This window comes from Orbicella franksi, chromosome 5, assembly GCF_964199315.1.
Source record: "Orbicella franksi chromosome 5, jaOrbFran1.1, whole genome shotgun sequence".
NCBI classification, from domain to species: domain Eukaryota; kingdom Metazoa; phylum Cnidaria; class Anthozoa; order Scleractinia; family Merulinidae; genus Orbicella; species Orbicella franksi.
The window spans coordinates 32,864,691-32,882,190 of record NC_138149.1 but is presented as its reverse complement, the minus strand read 5'-3'; the positions used below and the strand labels follow the sequence as shown (position 1 = coordinate 32,882,190).

The 17,500-nt window shown below is 40.9% G+C and overlaps 2 protein-coding genes across 2 annotated transcripts; both read right to left on the bottom strand.

The window, feature by feature from the left end:
- Positions 1 to 394: 394 nt before the first annotated feature.
- On the bottom strand, positions 395 to 4,348 carry LOC145488339 (ribulose-phosphate 3-epimerase-like). The gene is made up of 8 exons (XM_081467178.1): positions 4,124 to 4,348; positions 3,590 to 3,666; positions 3,347 to 3,378; positions 3,061 to 3,121; positions 2,574 to 2,620; positions 2,307 to 2,441; positions 1,889 to 1,975; positions 395 to 1,167 (listed from the first exon to the last, which is right to left on the bottom strand). The coding sequence occupies exons 1-8, from the start codon at positions 4,255 to 4,257 to the stop codon at positions 1,030 to 1,032; spliced, it is 711 nt and encodes a 236-aa protein (XP_081323304.1). The 5' UTR covers positions 4,258 to 4,348; the 3' UTR covers positions 395 to 1,029.
- A 528-nt stretch (positions 4,349 to 4,876) lies between these two features.
- On the bottom strand, positions 4,877 to 13,596 carry LOC145488338 (uncharacterized). Its single transcript, XM_081467177.1, has 3 exons — positions 12,479 to 13,596; positions 10,013 to 10,443; positions 4,877 to 8,836 (listed from the first exon to the last, which is right to left on the bottom strand). Exons 1-3 carry the CDS (start codon positions 13,591 to 13,593, stop codon positions 5,214 to 5,216), a joined length of 5,169 nt encoding a protein of 1,722 aa, XP_081323303.1. The 5' UTR covers positions 13,594 to 13,596; the 3' UTR covers positions 4,877 to 5,213.
- Positions 13,597 to 17,500: the final 3,904 nt, after the last annotated feature.

The window sequence follows — 17,500 nt, the reverse complement described above, 5'->3', positions numbered from 1 at the left end:
TAATATAAACAACTTGTTGTTTGATGTTTGTTCAAGCTGTAGTTATTTGAAGAAGCAATTATTTTAAAACTTGGTTGTTTTGTGGCATTTGGTGTAGGTTCCCTTTTTGTGAAATTAAAAGTCAAAATAATTCCTTAAACAAAATTCTATCCAAAGCTCATTTACTGCTAGGTCCAGAACTGCGAGACTAAAATTAAGCTGCTATTACACTGTGCAGTATTTAAGTGTAACTAACAGTTGAGTAATATTTGCGGGATAACTTTTACAAATCAGTGCACTGCATAACAGGAAGTCCTAAAGGGTTAAATTCTTTGCGAAACAAATTGCTTCATCAACAGTTGCAAAGTCAGCTCTACCTTTAGGAAGCTGTGAATTTGCAGACCATACATAACTTATGCAGTATCAAACCACTTTTTAAATTGGTTTATTTTTCACACAAAAAAGAAAACAAAACAAAACAATTTTTTCTTGGCTCTTGTATTCATGTAGCACCAAGATCAAAGCACTTTTAGTTTTTTGAAAAAACAAGTTGAAATGTTCAAGTCACTTCAAACCTGGATGTTCCAGAATCTTCCATTTAATTTCATCGTTAGAAATTAGTACTAACTGTATGTATTATATACAACTGTGATGACTGTCAGCTAAATTTGACATTGGATAAAGATAACCCTAGTAAAGTTGATTCCGTGTCCATTGGCTGTTTTTAAACTAGAGGACGCAGACGTCTAGAAGGATAATGCGTCCTCACCGTTTTTATACTAAAGACATGTTCTCCGTCTGAACAAACTTGGGCAAACTTCGTCTTCGTCAAACTTCGTCTGGTTATGCGTCTTTAGTATATAGACGGACACAAGACGCATTATACGTGTAGACGAACTATCCCTCAAAATGCATCTTGAAGGTCGCACTACGAGAGAGAGTTTGTCTAGGCACAAAATACGTTTTGTGCCTGTCTTTATACTAAAGACGCATAACCAGACGAACTACAAAAGTTTGTCCAAGTTCGTCCAGATGGATCATGCATTTTTACTACGAAAACGGCCATTGACTTGCTTCAAAATTTATCTTAATCCACTGTTCTGTTGTCGCTCTTAAGGAATCGATTACCTCCTTTGGTTTATCACTCTTGACAACAGCACTACCAGAGACAATCATATTGGCGCCAGCCTGAAAAATAAATCTGATGTTTAAAAGGCAGACCTCAAATGCGTCCATAGTTAAAAACAAAAAAAAAGAGGTGGAAAAGAGAAAAAATGAATGATATTTCATAAATAGCAATGTTACAGGTGGCAGGTTAACAGGTGAAGTGGCTATAAACCTTAACACCCTGGGCCAGGTTGTTCAAAGCTTGATTAAGCTAACCCAGGATTAGCAAGAATTTTGAATTTCAGTTATGCAACTCTTTGGTGAGGTTTTTTGTAAATCGTTTGTCCTTCAGTTTTGAGTTTGAATAATCTCAGGCAACACAAAACATAAGAGGTAAAAAACGTTTTTATACAAGTTAACCTGCTTTTGAACAACTTGGCCCTGACTTAGATTTGCCTGTTTGATATTCTATAATGTCAACAGAAGGTATGGTAGGACAAAGTCTGTATCAGGCCAAGTGATCCACACAGCTAGAGCTTATCCTGGTTTTTGTGGCATAAAGTGACTAGGAGTATTTCTACTCCCCCCTGGATGGGATGCTAGTCCATCACAGGGTTACCCACAGCATTAAATTTGCCAGTACCCATTTATACACCTGGATGGAGAGAGGATCTGTGAGAGTAAAGTGTCTTGCCCAAGAACACAACGTAATGACCCAGGCCAACACAGATCAGTTGATACAGAGTCCAGCATGCTAACTGTAAGGCCACTGCGTTACCACAGAGTTGTATCACAAAGGTACCTGAGCAGCTGCTTCAATAGTTGGGATTCCCACTCCTCCGTCTACTTCAATATCCAAAACTTTGTACTTGGTACGTAGATATTTAACCTTAGTGAATGTAAAATGAATTGAATTTAGTCTTCACTCAGTAATGAAAATAGGAAATGGTATGCTGACAAAGAAGTGTATGGAAAAACAAACAGTCCCAATTGCTTTCAACAACCTATAGACCCTTTTCATAATAGCTGCCATCTTAAACTTCTTTTGTATGCATTTAAATTAGCTTCCCTAACCTTGTTTGAGAGTGAATATTCTTTTGAATTATCAACTTAAAAATGAAGTTCTAAAGTAAAAGGCTAATTTCAATACTTACAAAAGAATTCCTATTTGGCAGCCATTTATGATTCAAAGGGTCTAAATATTGTCAGTGGTAATATACCTTTGGCATCATGTCTGCCATGAATTTTTGACCACCAAATCCTGGCTCGACAGTCATTATAAGAACCATATCCACTAGCTCCACGAATGGTAAAACAGACTCCACTGGTGTGTTGGGTTTGATACCTATACCAACCTTGAAGGCAGTAAAATACAGCCATCAATGCCCATGTAACCTTTGTAACAGGTAGGGTGGGAAAACAAACTAAGGTTTATTAAGTGTAAAAATTTAACAGTTCTGTAACAAGTCGATAAGTAAGTTGTTTACCTTCATTCCTGCTTTCTTGATTTGGTTTATCAAGTCTACTGGCTTATCTAAAAGAAAAAGCATCGGATATCATCATTTTGTTCAGCTAATACTAATAACAAAGTCAAGATTACCAGTTACAGAGAAACTGTTTGCATATGACAGTCGTGAGTCTTGCATCTTGGAGAAGTATCTAGGAAAAACCTAAACAGACTCATAAACAAGCCCAGCCAACTTTACTGGCCTGTGCACCTTCGAGACTTCTCCAGCTGCACCAGGTCTTTGTTTGCTGGTGAAATATCAGCTGGTGAAAATAGCTTGCAGTTGGCTGTCACATGCAGCCATCTCCCTACTGTCTTGTAGTAATACTGCTGTTGGGATTCTTCACTCTGTTTTGCACAAGTCAGCTGAATGTTTGCACCTGTAGGCATCAAAATTATCCCTTTATAAAGCCCCAAGAGTGCCATATGGCACTCTGAGGTCAACATCTATTCTGACTTGCTCTTACCTGTTGCTTCCAAGTGAAAAGTGTACTGGTCTGCCCCGGCATCAGCCATATCATCTACCCACTGAACACAACAAAAACGTCTGAATAACTACATTGCTGGTTAAAGCAAAAAAAGTACTTTAATTTTACACTTATTTCCTTTTTCGTATTTTTTTCCAAGTTTCAAAAAACAAATGGATGCAGTGGTGCTAGGAATTTATAGAGGTGTGTCTTTTTGAGCCTAAAAAGAGGGCACAGAAATCACTGAACAAAACCAAAATAAAATATTTTCAACATGCTTCCTTACCTTCTCTGGATTTGCAACCATCATGTGCATATCTGAAAATTCAACCATTTTCATGCAATAAGAAACAATATGGTGTGCTACTAATTATCTCAAGGAAAGTAATATGAAGCATATTAATCACACAAAACACACATTCACATGCATCACATATGTCGCATAAATTACAGGGATACTATAAAATTACGCTTGTGGCAAAGTGAAATTTCATCAAATGAAACTTTGTCAACAATGTTTTTAACTCACCAAAAAAAGCATTAGGGACCTTTTTCCGCAAGCACTTCACCAAGGGAGCCCCAAATGTCAAATTTGGCACAAAATGGCTACACAAAATAAAAATTATATTTACTTACCAACAATGAAAAGTCTTATTAACTACGGTCAGTTGGAGGCCAGTGCTCAACTCATTCCTTATCCCAAAACGAGTACAGTTTTCTCGCACAGAACTCGTAAACTACAGCTATAAGCTCAAGTATAAAATTGTGTGATTACTATGCAACTGTACATGCTTGTGGAAGTTCAAAAAATTTAATTTAAGCTTTAATAATTTTGAAACGTTTCGCATATATATAACTTGGCTCTGAAGAAATAATGTCCACCAGGACTATTGTGCATAAATTTATAAGCAATAAGATTTCAGCTTTAATGTCATTTATTTGAAAACTGATGAAACATAAACCAAGATGGTACATATCGTAAAGTTTGTTTTGCACGTGATCACGAACAAACCTAATCTTCTCGACTTATTCGCTTTGTCCATGCGATATTTTAGGTACTTACCCGTCCATTACGTCCAGATGCAAGTAGTCGGCGCCACATTCTAGCAGCTTGTGGCATTCATCTGCCAAGCACGAAAGATCGGCATTTAAAATAGAAGGTCCAATCTTACAAGCGCAGCAAGACTTGACCGCCATTTTGCTCTCTTGCGTAACACCACTGACTTGTACGCGGGCGCGTATGGGCCAAGAAGGTCCAATTCTTTTTGACTGCCTGCACTACATGTGGTCAGTCCGGGGCGGCCCCTGGGTCAGTCAGAAAAGGTACTCTACGCTCACGCCAAGGCTTGGACATGCGCCGAACCGTGAAACGATCCGTTGAGAGTTATAACTGGAACCTGGTCATTGGAGAGGTGGCTTCAGCTGGCCGGGATTGTAAATTACTCACATAGTCTTTCACCTGTTTACACCGATTTTATTACCCACAGTGCTGCGTTATGTATCATGATCATTTTGCCGTCTTCTCACCTCAGAATGATTAAATTACACACAATATTAAAAGTCTCATGTGCCCGTTCATTAATGTTTGCCTAAAATCCTCATTCTGGCCTCAAGAGTCCTCATGAGCCCGGACAGGAAAAGTAAGTAAGTAAGTAAAATCCTCACTACAACTGGAAAACAATGAAAAGAAAAAAAAAAAAAAAAATAGCGAAAACAAAAATCATAATACTTGATTGCTACGCAAATCTCCAGAGCTGTACAAAATGCCATTCTCTCTCTCTATATATATATTTTTGTACATTTCAATTTGTTTTCGTTTTATTTTGCTTGTTTTTTTTCTCTCTCTCCCTCTCTTTTAAAGGAAAAGCATCTGCTACTCTTTAAATTAGAAAACTAAAATCAGTGCGTCAAAGCCTAATAAAATACTCTTCAATTGCTTCTTTTATCAAACTATATGAGCTTACATGACACATAGTGAAACTGCTTTTAAAAAACGCAGTTTCATTAAACTATTGGTAAAATAAACGAAAATCAGTCTTCGAAATTGAACTCAAATTACAGGTACTTAAGCATTTCTAATTTCCTGTTAACAGGGGATCAGACGTAAGCTTGTTCATGCAAGAGTTCAAGTTTTTTCAATTTAAGACTCTCTGTTAGCCATGAGTTAGTTCTTGAGGCGAGAAGGTTATTCCATTGGCAACAGGGCCATGGAGGTTGAAACTCACGACGAAATATACCAAAGCTCCAGCGGGAAAGTCCCTTTCTACTTTGCCAATGTTTGCATTTTTCCCAACATAGAGCTGCAGATTTCCTTGCACAAGTTCAATGTAGGGATGGATCTTCCTACGCGAGAAAGACTGCTCGGACACTCGTATCCGTCCCTTGCATTCCAGCAACTTTTTACGACTGTCAACTCGCCAGAACTTTGACACTTTATCGGAATCATCTGTGGCGTAGTCAGTTTCCCCTCGGAACAGGGTGTTGCGGGTAATGAGACGGGACATCCCTTGTCCACCTTTGCCCACAAACAACGTTGATTGCGTACTGCGAAAATGATTCTGAGATTTTTCTTGACACATTCTCAATGCTTTGGTGTACTTCGACGCGAATTCGAGCGAGTTTCCGTCAAGGATCTTCAAGAAGTAGATGGTCATCTGGTAGAAATAAGGGAGGCAGTCGTTAGAAGAAACATCACGCCACTTCTCACTCACAGTAAGACCTTGCTCGAGACTGTAGCATCTTGGGCCAGTCACCAGCACGCACACCTTCATCAGATGGTACGCCAGCCTGTATTCATTCTCACCCAACACCAGTTCTTCCAGGAGCTTCAGTAAATACTCAAGGTTTTCATGGTTTAATATGTCGATTGGATCACTTGCACTCAGGATGAAGTGAGCCTGGAGTTTCTTGAGCTCCACTTGCGAAGATCTTGGAAAGTTTGGAGCACTGCAAATTGCCTTACAGGCTTGAAGTAAATCATCTGCATCACGTCTTCGTCCAGTTACTGAAAGCCCTTGTTTAAAGGTCTTCAGCAGAGACAATCGGGCAGTGTTGCTAAGCCTCTGGGTTTCATCGGGATCTGTAAGGTTAGGCACACTCTGGCAGATTCCATCTACAATGTCAAGTAGATTGAATGAATCACTGACACAGGTGCGAAAGAAAGGTGGGGAACGATTGGTAAGAAACTTCAAGGTCTTGTCGGAATCACGATTGCAACGATTCTTCATGATCCAGTCAATACAAGCCAGCCAAACGTCAACCTCGCCAATCAAAGGATGGGGGTAAGTTGGAGGAAAATTGCGTGCTTCATGGTGCGCCTTAAGAACCTCGCTGGCCAGCTCTTCAAGCCTTTGCAGATCTTTCACCTTTCCAGAATGGATCTCGCTCTTCATTTCATGGAACAGAACGACGCCTTTGGTGTGATACAGGCTCCGCCATCTCACCTTTGAAGTTTTGGCTTGGAATGCTCGCTGAATAAGATCTTTTGCCTCTGAAAACGATGGAGGCTCCTTCTTTGCAAGAAATCTTGCTGCGTTGGCAAATACAGCGGCATCATTGGTCTTCACAGCTGCCTCAGAGAAAATCCTTGCTGCGTGCTCTGGATCAAGGCGTTTAAGGTCTTCAAACAGTATGGAAAATTTGATTTTCTGTCCATACTTGTTGTGAAGGAACAGTTCTTCAAAAAGGGGCAAGAAGCATTCATGTTGGTAGATAGGAAACTGAAGGAACTTGGTCACCACCCCAAAAAGATTACATTCCTGAATTTGGAAAACCTTTTTCAACACCAAATCTGCAACCAAGGGATGCTGAAGAGTGTAGCTTTCGGGTGGTGTGTCCTTAAACGCACCTGATCTCCCCCTGCGTCTAAGCGGGTCTGTGGGCACCATCAGGTTAAGCAAGTGCTCTGTGAACAGCAGCTTGATGTCTTCATAGGTAGTGGGTTTATCACCTGAAATGCGGATGTACCCCTTAAAGGCTTCATACAGAAGGAAAGCAGGTGTGGGGTGATTCGCGTATTTCTGCAAGAACGCGACTACCATCGCCATCTCTTGCTGGATGCCTCCCATTTCATCCAGAGTGTCCTCGATTATCTTCGTGAGCTTGGGTCGAAACTCTTCCATCATGGCAAGCAGCGGAAAGTGAAAAACACGGCAGAGGTTTGGTGTTTGATTTTCACCCAGCGACTGAGCGATGTATTCCTTGTACTTGGACTGGAACTCGTTGAGATCTGCAATCGAGTCCTCTAGCTTCACGTTGACATCAAATACGTGATGAACGTGAGAAGAGGAGTCCTGATTGACTCGTTTGGTGGTCTTTGATCCATGTTGACAGCGCAATAGAAGGGCTCGTTTGCCTTTGTTGCCTAGCAACCTTACAAGCTTGTTTGAAAGACCCTCAATCAAGCTTGAATGCTTTCCGTCAATTAGGATCACTGGAGACGTGTGGCATATTTCTTCCAATGCTGTTATGCGGTTGGCAAATTTGTTGGAAAGGGTATTGTCGTCATCAAAGTAGTGGCGAGAACTAGATATGTTCAGAAGTGCACAAGGATAGGTCTTGTGAAGATCCCACATGACACGGCGCGCGATGGTGGAGCCACCTGTTCCCGGTGAGTGCCTGATCTCGACAATCACAGACCGCGTCAATCCTTGATCGAGAAGACGGTGAACATGGCTTCGAATATCTCCCTCGATTTCTCTTTTTGCATCATGGTTGTCGTATAGGCTTACGAGGGAAATTTGATTCCCTGAAATGAAGGACTTCCTGTGTTCTTCAAAGAAATTTGCTAACTCGGCTGGATCATTTGAGTATTCTGGGAGATCTTCACATCCGTCATAAAGGATTTGAAGGTGTTCCTTGAGATAAAGAAAGTCATTCTGACTTAGCTTTGCAGGGACGCTAGCGTGTGAAGAGGGCATGCGATATTCTGGCGTTGCTGACGCAGTAAGCATTTCTGACAGCCCTAGACTGACAAGTTTCGGGCTTAAATCAAAGTGTCGCACCTCAAACTTTCTTGAAATAAGATGGGAATGCTTGTGTTTAAAGGAAACGAAACGCAGCTTAAACTCATCAAAGTTCTCGATGAGACGACTTAAAGTCACTTCCAAGTACGGCAGGCTCTTCTGGCGAAATGGAAGGATGACACACACAACTGGTTTCTGCTTGTCAAATTTGTCAGGGTCAGAACAACATCCAAACAACCTGCTGATGTGCTTGACTGAGGTAGCCTCCCAATCCGGAAGTGACTGTGCACTTCCCTCCGTGTCACTGTACCTTCCGTTGACAAAAAGCCACTGCGTTTTTTGTGGATCGATCTGACGCAGAAGACTTCCCATGGAACTTTTACGCAACTCTGCTGGTGTTATCATGCTGACCAAGTTACTTTGACCTTCCTTCGATGTGAATTCGCGATAGAACCCTTCCTCTTCTGACATCGGATCGAAGTCCAAGATCATCTTCCATGACACACCTCTTAAAATAGAAAAGCACTCAAGCTCTTCAGGGGGGAGGGAGTCTGTAACAAGGATGTACTGATTCTGGTGTGATTCAAAATCCCCGACCATGTCACAGAATTTCAGCCATTCATCCCAGTTGGGACCACTGAGGTCTCTGGGGCTAATAGGAGCCTTGACAACAGTGGCAGGTAACTGATTTGCAATTATGATATCCAATTTGCTATCCATTTCTTCCAGCTTCCTTTCACCACTGCCGCAAACGTGTTCTCGTTCTGACAAGAACAGCTGCTTGTAATAATGTCCAGAATAGAGCACTTCATCTAAAGAGAGCACATCCACAATTAAAAAATATGGTACAGAAAAAGCTCGGAAATGATTTCAAGCCCTGGGGCATGGGAGGGATATTGTTGTCTTCTACTCATATATTTACCGTAACCCTCTAAGGGTGCGTTCCTTTGGGGTGATCCTGATCAGGGTCAGTGATCCAAGATCACTCGGATCATGGTGTATCAAAGGAACTGATGAATCCACTCTTGTCACGGATTCATTGGCTTCTTTGATGTAACATGATCCGAGTGATCTTGGATCACTGATCCTGATCCAGATCACCCCAAAGGAACGCACCCAAAATTCGAGTTATCATCTGTATCTGATTTTGAAAACACAAAGTAGATTATTTCTACATTGGACTTCGTTATAATCTATACGGCCCACAAGCACATCAGTCCGACTTTTATTCCCCATTCAGGGGAACAAGTGCCGTTCTGGGCGAAAATTTCCTTCGGAACGCTTAAAGTATTCCGATTCTTATTTTGTCCAATCAAAAAGTCGTCAGCAGTTGACAGAATTATTGACATAATATGCAAACGTACTGTAGTGCTGCTTTTAAAGTTAAAACCAGCAACTTCGATGACGGAAACCTGCAGGCCAGGAGCCCATCACTAGTAGCGTGCAACCCCCATACTAAGCCTACGTCACAGCACTTTTACAGATCGACCGGTCTATTTTTAGGCTTCTTTACCCGCGAAATAGGTCAGTTCCGGTATACATGAACGCGCATCGGTAAGGGAAAAAATGGCGGTTTTTCTTTTTAATCTTCCAGTGAAATGATGACGTGAAATGATGAAAAATTAAGTCCGTGCTTGTGATTGGTCACTGAGGATCCTACGGAGATCTGAATTCGCGGCAAATTTAAACCAAAAATAGATCGGTCTGCGAAAGCGCCGTGACAGGAATATGCATGGGGTAGTTGCACGCTCCCAGTGATGGGTTCCTGTGCAGGCTCAGTCAATTCTAAAAGCGCGATATCACCTGTTTTACAGTCCGAGTCAAACGTCCAAAGCTCGTACTCAGTAAGATGGATAACAGGGGCGATTTTTACCAGATCCTTCATAGTTGAGTCAAAAGAAAAATACTTCCAATCGAGGGGAGGAACTTGAATTTCAACTTCCCCATGGGCGCGCAGTGCTTTATCTAACCTTATTTACAGTGGGTACCTGGCTGGAGCATTATCTCTGCAATGTCATCTGGCTCAGCACCAAGAATTTCAAAGTTCTTTGACAATTGAGGCCAAAAGGTGTCAAACTCAGCATCAGACATCCTCTCTGTAGAAGGGTGTCCCAGCAGCTTGTTACGGTCGATCTTCAATTCCTTCAGGGCACGTGCTAAATCCGGTCTTTTGTTCATTTCCAATGCACAACTCTTAGAATAGAGAAGTGCCGTTGTCATCAATGACAAGTCCCATTCCTCAATGTCTCCTTTGTTGAAACTAATTTCTTCATCTTTGCTGACCTTCATCTTCCATTTGTCGAATGCTGCTGCATCAGAGGGTTGATTGGACCATGATGGATTGATTTTAATGAACAGTTTCCGGAGTGATCTTAGACCAACTCCATAAACAAGCTTGAAAATGCACAAGATATTTCTCCTAGAAAACCAAAACAATGCGTACACATAAAAATTGCTTTTACCCTGGTTAGACTATTGAGGAGGGTAGAAACGATCTGCCTGTTCTGACTTCAAGAGTATAACTTTTTCAACATTCGAGTAAAAGTTGCCAAACTTTGCCACTAAATCTAAAATTTATCTGGGAACAATTTGCTACAACGTCGTGCCATTACGCTCGGAACTTGATGTTTCCATACCAACCATAGAATTTTTTAAAGAGGCATGATTTTCCAAATGTGAAATTTTGTTTTCATTAACAAAATTAAATTACCATCTGTTATTTCTACATCAAGATAATTTTCAGCATGATTTTATTTATTTTGATCATCTTTGAGGAAAATCAAGAAATCCAAGATGGCAGCTGTTGCATATTATAATGTAGGAACTATCAGTGATATGACATCATCATCTCATATATTTGTTACATTTAAAGCAGGAAGCAATTTTGCATGCTATGTATACCTCCTAAGTTTCATTATTCTTGAAGTTACAGAGGGGAGAGGGGCAGGTAATCTCCCCTACTCCCATATCCTCATTGTTCTCTTTTCTCCCAATTTCACTCCCCCTTCTACCACATCAAAACAAATTACCCCCCCCCCCCTCCTAAAAAAGGCCTTCCATCATTTTAGGCCTAGTGACTTGCAATTTCTCCCTCAACAAATTATACACCCCTCCCCCCAAATAATAATAAAAAACAACACTGTTTTTAATTTCAGCCTCCTTAATAAATGACATTACAGTCCATATGATATACAAGTAATGTATGCAGATCAGTTTGGACAATTGCTCTGTTGATCATATGGCTTAGAGGGTGATTGATTCATCTCTGAATGAAAAGAGCCCAGGGTGGGGTAATCCTCTACAGATTTTCATATTGTTAATCTTCAAGCACTGACAGCAGAGAAAGAGCAAGAACAAAGAATAAAGTCATTTCAGTTGATTGAATTGTTACTGCCAGACAGTCATAAAATAGGATACTGATTGCAAGAAAACATTAGATGTCAAATAACAAGAAAAATTGTTAGCAGCTCTGACAAGTAAGTGAATGTGCAGTTCCAGATAATATCCATACCCCCCTCACAGAGGGGATTGAAAGTTCCTGGGGGGTGGGGGGTTCTGGAAGACCAAAAAATTTAAAGAAATGTATGAAGCTTAACCGGAATTTCCAGAGGGGTGGGGGGGGGGGGTGTTAGAAAAAATTCTCTTCCGTGGGGGAGGTCTGGATATTTTCTGGAACTACACAATCTATGAAATATCATGTGAATAAGAATGTTCCCTCCTTCCACATGGGTATAACCTTCTTATTTGAAGGGTAATGACATTTTATGCAGTAAAATAATTGCAAAGAAAATGTCAGTATGAAACATATTAGTATAGGTAATCATACGGTTTCGAGTTCAATTTGGAATTAACTTGCATGAGTGAGTTTTTCAAAAAGCTGAAATTGCACGAACCGCTTTGGCAAGTATAATTTTAGCTTTTTGAAAAACTCACAAGTGCAAATTAATTCCAAATTGAATGAGAAAAACCATATGATTACTTATTAATAATATGAACATGAAAAAATTCGCGCGGAGGAAGTGCTGGAAGATCTTTCTTGAAGTCATTTTTTCTCATTTGAGAAAACTTTTTTTGAAGTTTCAGCACAAAATTTTCGTCATCATTTTACGTGATATCATTTCCTTAGAAAATTTCCTATTTTCTTTCAGTCAATCATAACCCAGAATTTCAATGTGTAATTTGCACTGGTGTTACACTTTTTGCACTGATGTTATACTTTTTGCACTGGTGTTACACTTGAAGTGCACTGCTCTTAGCCAATCAGAATTGAGTAATTTTTTCATGTGTATTATTATTCATATAATTTACAGCCATTATATTAGACCATTTAACTTCCTACATTGTATAGGATTAAAGACAAAGTAAAGAACGGTATGGCTGTTCACAAGATATCAGAATACCCACCCTCATGCCCTCCCCCATTTCACGCCTAACAAAACTGACAAGAAACTTACTCTTCACGAAGTGACTGGCCAGTAGATGAATCCTTCTCATCAGGTTTAATTAGCTCCACTATGTCGCCTGCAGTGGCTGAAACATCATGGACACATAACATCTGGGTTTCCGCTCGGGCTGTTATAGCTTCTGCATCCTTTGTGTTTTGAGACTGTTGTTGCACAACTCCTGCTGCACAACTTCTTTCAGGCATCACTTGCAGCAAATTGACTCGCTCTATTTCAGTTATCCCTGTCGCTAGGACAACACCGCTTTCACCGTCTGACAGAATATTATACTCTACCTCTTGATTTTTCTTTCTTTTCTTTTTCTTCTTGGGCTTCCTAGAGGAATCGCCTTGTACATTACACTCTGGTGTGATGCTTGAGTCATGGCAACCGATTTCATTTTGACCACTTGTAGTTGAGATTGTCAACAACAGCTCTTGTTGATCTGAAGTCAGCTCTGAGAGGGTCTCATCAGTAGTCGTGAACTCCTGATTCCTAGGATCTTTGGTTGCATCACTTTTGATTTCACCCGCTTCCGGAACTGTAGTGTCAGACGAAAGCACTTGTGAGGGAACCCTGTCGTTTGAAGGAGAGTTGGATATAACATCAAAATCACCTGTTTCTGAAGCTTTCTTCTTCTTTTTCTTTTTCTTTTTCTTCTTGCCGGGAAGGGTGCCTTCCTGGATGTCCTCGCGTTCACCTTCTTGGAAAGGTGATGATACGGTACCGGTCGATTCTTGGAAAGAACCTTCTCTGTCAACTTCCGCCTTCTGTATCAACAACGTCGATGTTGCAGGATGATCACCTTGAACATTTTCACTGATCGTGTCAGATGTAGTATCAGAGGATCCTGGGTTCGTTTTCTTCTTCCTCTTCTTTTTCTTCTTCTTTTTGCCGCTGGGATCATTCTGCTTGGGGTCATCGTTGATTTCACACTCAAATTCGGCTACGTTTACAGCTGAAGAAGTAACCGTACTCGTCAATTCAGGACATGAATCACTTTCCCGACCAATTTCAGCTGGTGTTATTTCTGATTGGTGTGTAACAGGTGATAACTGAGTGTCAATACCATCATCTGCCGATTGAAATTCCGTTCTGTTCGAGGTTTGGTTCTTTGAGGCTTCCATCGCAAATTTTCTAACTTTCTGCCGTGAACGACATCACGCTCAGCAATAGATATTCACGAAATCTGAATGTATAAATATAACATAAGCCTATAAGCATACAGCCGTTCAGTGTTGAGTCCTGTAAAGTCCAGCAAATTTAAGAAACACCATTTACAAAGCAAACACCTGATAAGAAGAGACAAAAACAAACCAAAACAAAACAAACAACTTGATACCCTGTAATTTTCCTTCGTTCACTTTCGCTTTCATTTGTCTTAGCTCTTGGTTTGAATCATCGCGGACCGCGACAAACTCAACAAGCCAGTTTACATCAGAACTCTTTCACGTCACGCTTAACTGAGTTTTCCGAGAAGTTCGTTTAAGTTTTTACAACTGTCCAAAAGAAAGGAATTCAGATAACGATACCTCCGTGTTTACACTGAATGGGGGGTTTAGCTGTCACGGCCAGTGCGTTCAAGAGTGGAGACTGGGTTTGACCTCGATTCAGTGTAAGCTACTCGTTGTCAAGTGGGAATTTTTGAAAACAGGAAGTTGCGGGTGTCTGGAAAACCCGAATAGCGAATAGTGAATAGACGCGAATAGCGAATAGTCCCGAAAAGTGCGAATAGTCTCGAATAGTGCGAATAGTGGCGAACAGTCGCGAAAAGTGGCGAATAGTGACGAATAGTCGTCAATAGTCACCGCTTTAGGTCTAATATCCTGCGTTAATTAATTATCCAAATAAGCAACAGAATTTCAGTAAATTTATTACCTTTTCTTCTCCGGACTCAGGCTCGGGCCGTCCATCGGCCGACATTAAGAAAACAGAAAACACAAGGATAACCTAATAAAGACGTATTTACGCTTTTGGAGCGGTTAAAACAGAAGAAATTACGTTTAGAAACACCTTTTGTCCTGATAAGCGTCTGTGCTTTTTAGAGGGAAAATCACGTCCTACGTTGCTGCGAGGTTGACTGCGAGATACTGGGTACCCTATTTGCTACGATTTGCCACTAATAGCCCTTTTCACGGTTAACCTTTCTCATTTGCGTTACAATATAATCTAGCATGTATGTCAGGCAATTTCGGGCTATTTTGTAGTTTTAGCCCGAAATTGCCTCGCATCCACGTGGATTACATTATAATGCAAATGAGAGAAACCAACTGTGAAAAGGGCTATTTGCCACTATTCGCACCATTCGGGACTATTCGTACTATTCGCTATTCGCTATTCGGGACTATTCGCTGTTCGCTATTCGCGACTATTCGCTACTCGCTATTCGGGTTTTCCAGACACCCATTAAAGAACAGAGTTTTTATTATATCCGTCCGATTATCCGTCTATATAGACGGATAATCGGACGGATAAAAATAGACGGATTATCCGTCTAAAATGAACACCGTTCCGTTTTCACACTAAGACGAATTATCCGTAACAGACGGATAACCCGTCGTAGACGGATAATCCGTCTAAGACGGGTTATCAGTCAAGCACTGATAATCCGTCTATTTTTATCCGTCCGATTTAGACGGATAATCGGACGGATAAAAAAAGGCGGATTATCCATCTAAAATGAACACCGTTCCGTTTTCACACTAAGACGGATTATCCGTGCTGGACGGATAACCCGTCTTAGACGGATTATCCGTCTCTAGTGTGAAAACGGCCATTCTCGCCAACTTTGTCACCGACTTTTTCGTGTTGGTAAGCTCGTATCTGACGTGTGAACGATTGGCAAACATGTGTTGGTAACTGGCAACCAATCAAAACACACCCTCTAGTCACGTGATTCATTTGCGTGACACTCCATAAAATGGCGGACGCAAGTCAAGATGAACGCGAGGTTATCGAAGAGGTTCACAACTGTCCGGCTGTGTAGGACGTTTCATCTGTAGTCTACAAAGATACTAAAAACAAACAAAAGAAAATGGAGGAGCTAGCAGACAAACTGAGCTTCGTCCAAACCTTTCTCGCTTTCTGTTTCTTCTCTTCTTCTGCTCCATTTTTCTACATGAGTGCCACTGCACTGGATAATTTTGTCTCTTAATTATATCTAAGGGGGCCGCTGTAATTGGCTAAGCTGTAGCGGCTCCCCTGGCCATTTTGTTTTGTTTTGCTGTCTGGTTTTTTTTTTTTTTTTTTTTTTGCTTCCTCTTCTTTTTCTTTTTCTTTATGTGTAATAGTAGGCCGAAGCTTAATAAATAAATCAAATAAATAAATAAAGTCGGCCATGTCGCAAATTACCGTGTGTTATGATTTGACGCGAGTTTGACGTGTGAAGGAACGAGTTTGCCAACTTTTTGAAGCTTGCCAACACGGGTTTGCCACCTTAAGGTTGCCGTGTGAAGGCCGCTTTAGCTGCATTTATTTCACCAGTTAAGTTCTCCAAAATTGTTTTTGCGGAGTGAAATTTCGTGCGAAGTTTGAAGTTTTACTACGAAAACAATTTGTCAGTCGTTGCTTTTAATATCACTTGAAATCAGACTTTTCAACCGTAAACTGAATAGCAGAAAGCGAGGAAATTCGTTAAGTGTATTCCACAGAAATTCTCCTCAATACAGCAATTAACGATCAGAGAGGTAAACTCGACTGAAATTGACTCAAATTTTACGGCGAGAGAAACACAGGATTACACGCCATTACCGCACCAAGCTACAAACAACCAAGCAAACTCTCACAACTTCAAAACACTCAGTTGAATTTACTTACAATGACTTTCCTTGCCATTTTAAAGTGAACAGAGATAAAATTGCGTTGACTAGTCGTCGATGGAAGTGTAAAAAAGGCAAAAAAAATGTGGACTATTGACCAAGTGTGAGGTCAAGATGGCAGCATATTGGTCAAGTTCTTTCTTTGCATGTTTATGGACCGAGACGGAGTCGAGGTCCATAAACTCGCAAAAAAAGAACGAGGCCAATATCCAGCCATCTTGACCAAACAAGCTTGGTCAATAAAGGATTTATTATATGGCTTTCGGGGAAATTTTTCTTGCGGGACACGGCGGGTACTCCCGAGCGGGCAAGATAGCTCCATCTTGCCCGCACGGGTAGCCAATCACAGCGCAGGATTTGATTCATCTTGCCCGCTCACGGAGCTAGCCATATAAGAATGACGATTACCGCTAACTTTTAGGATCGAAATTTAGGCAGCGGGGAAAAAATCCGGCCCGTGGGCCGTATCGTAAAAAGCTGGACCGGTCACGTGCGTATGATTAGCCAATCAAATTCGAGGATTTAGGATTCCGGCCCGCTCAGATGCTTGAGAAAGAAATAAACTCTTGTATTTATGTCTTTTTTCCCGAAATTTTAAGATCGTAAGCGTGTGACCGCAAGTTTGTTTTTCGCTTCTGAGCACGTGCAAGGTGTCGGAGAAGTGTCGTCGTAAATGTCATCGTAGCATAAGGCAAAAGGGAACTGTCACAAAAGCTAAATCTTTGTTTATGGGGGGCTTGGAAATTTTCTCCAAAAAATCTTCGCATAGAAAAAAGGTCCAGACGTTTTGCCAAAAAAATTCAGTGGCCCGAGGCTGTGCAGGTAGTCCATGATTGATAAGCCCATCTCCTTAGACGGGGTGGGGGAGGGAAGGGAGGGGGGGGATAATAACAACTAAGATTTTCTCTTTTATTTAGAAAAAAACATTCACCATTTTCACTTAATTTCGTTACCGGGCCTCACTCTTCGCACAGAAACCAATGATGATCATTGCAAACTCAAAAAGATTACGCGCGTTATGGCCTCTGGGCCTCTTGTATTGTGTAAAATAATACCTGGCAACACGAGACATTCATCTTCATCTATTTTCCTTTTGGCCTATTCCGAGATCTATTCTTACGTTTGTTTCCAAATGTGAACAATTGAAATCACTAGAACACTGACTCTGTTGTTTATTTTGTTTCACCTTAATGCCGACGCTACAATGAGACTGGAA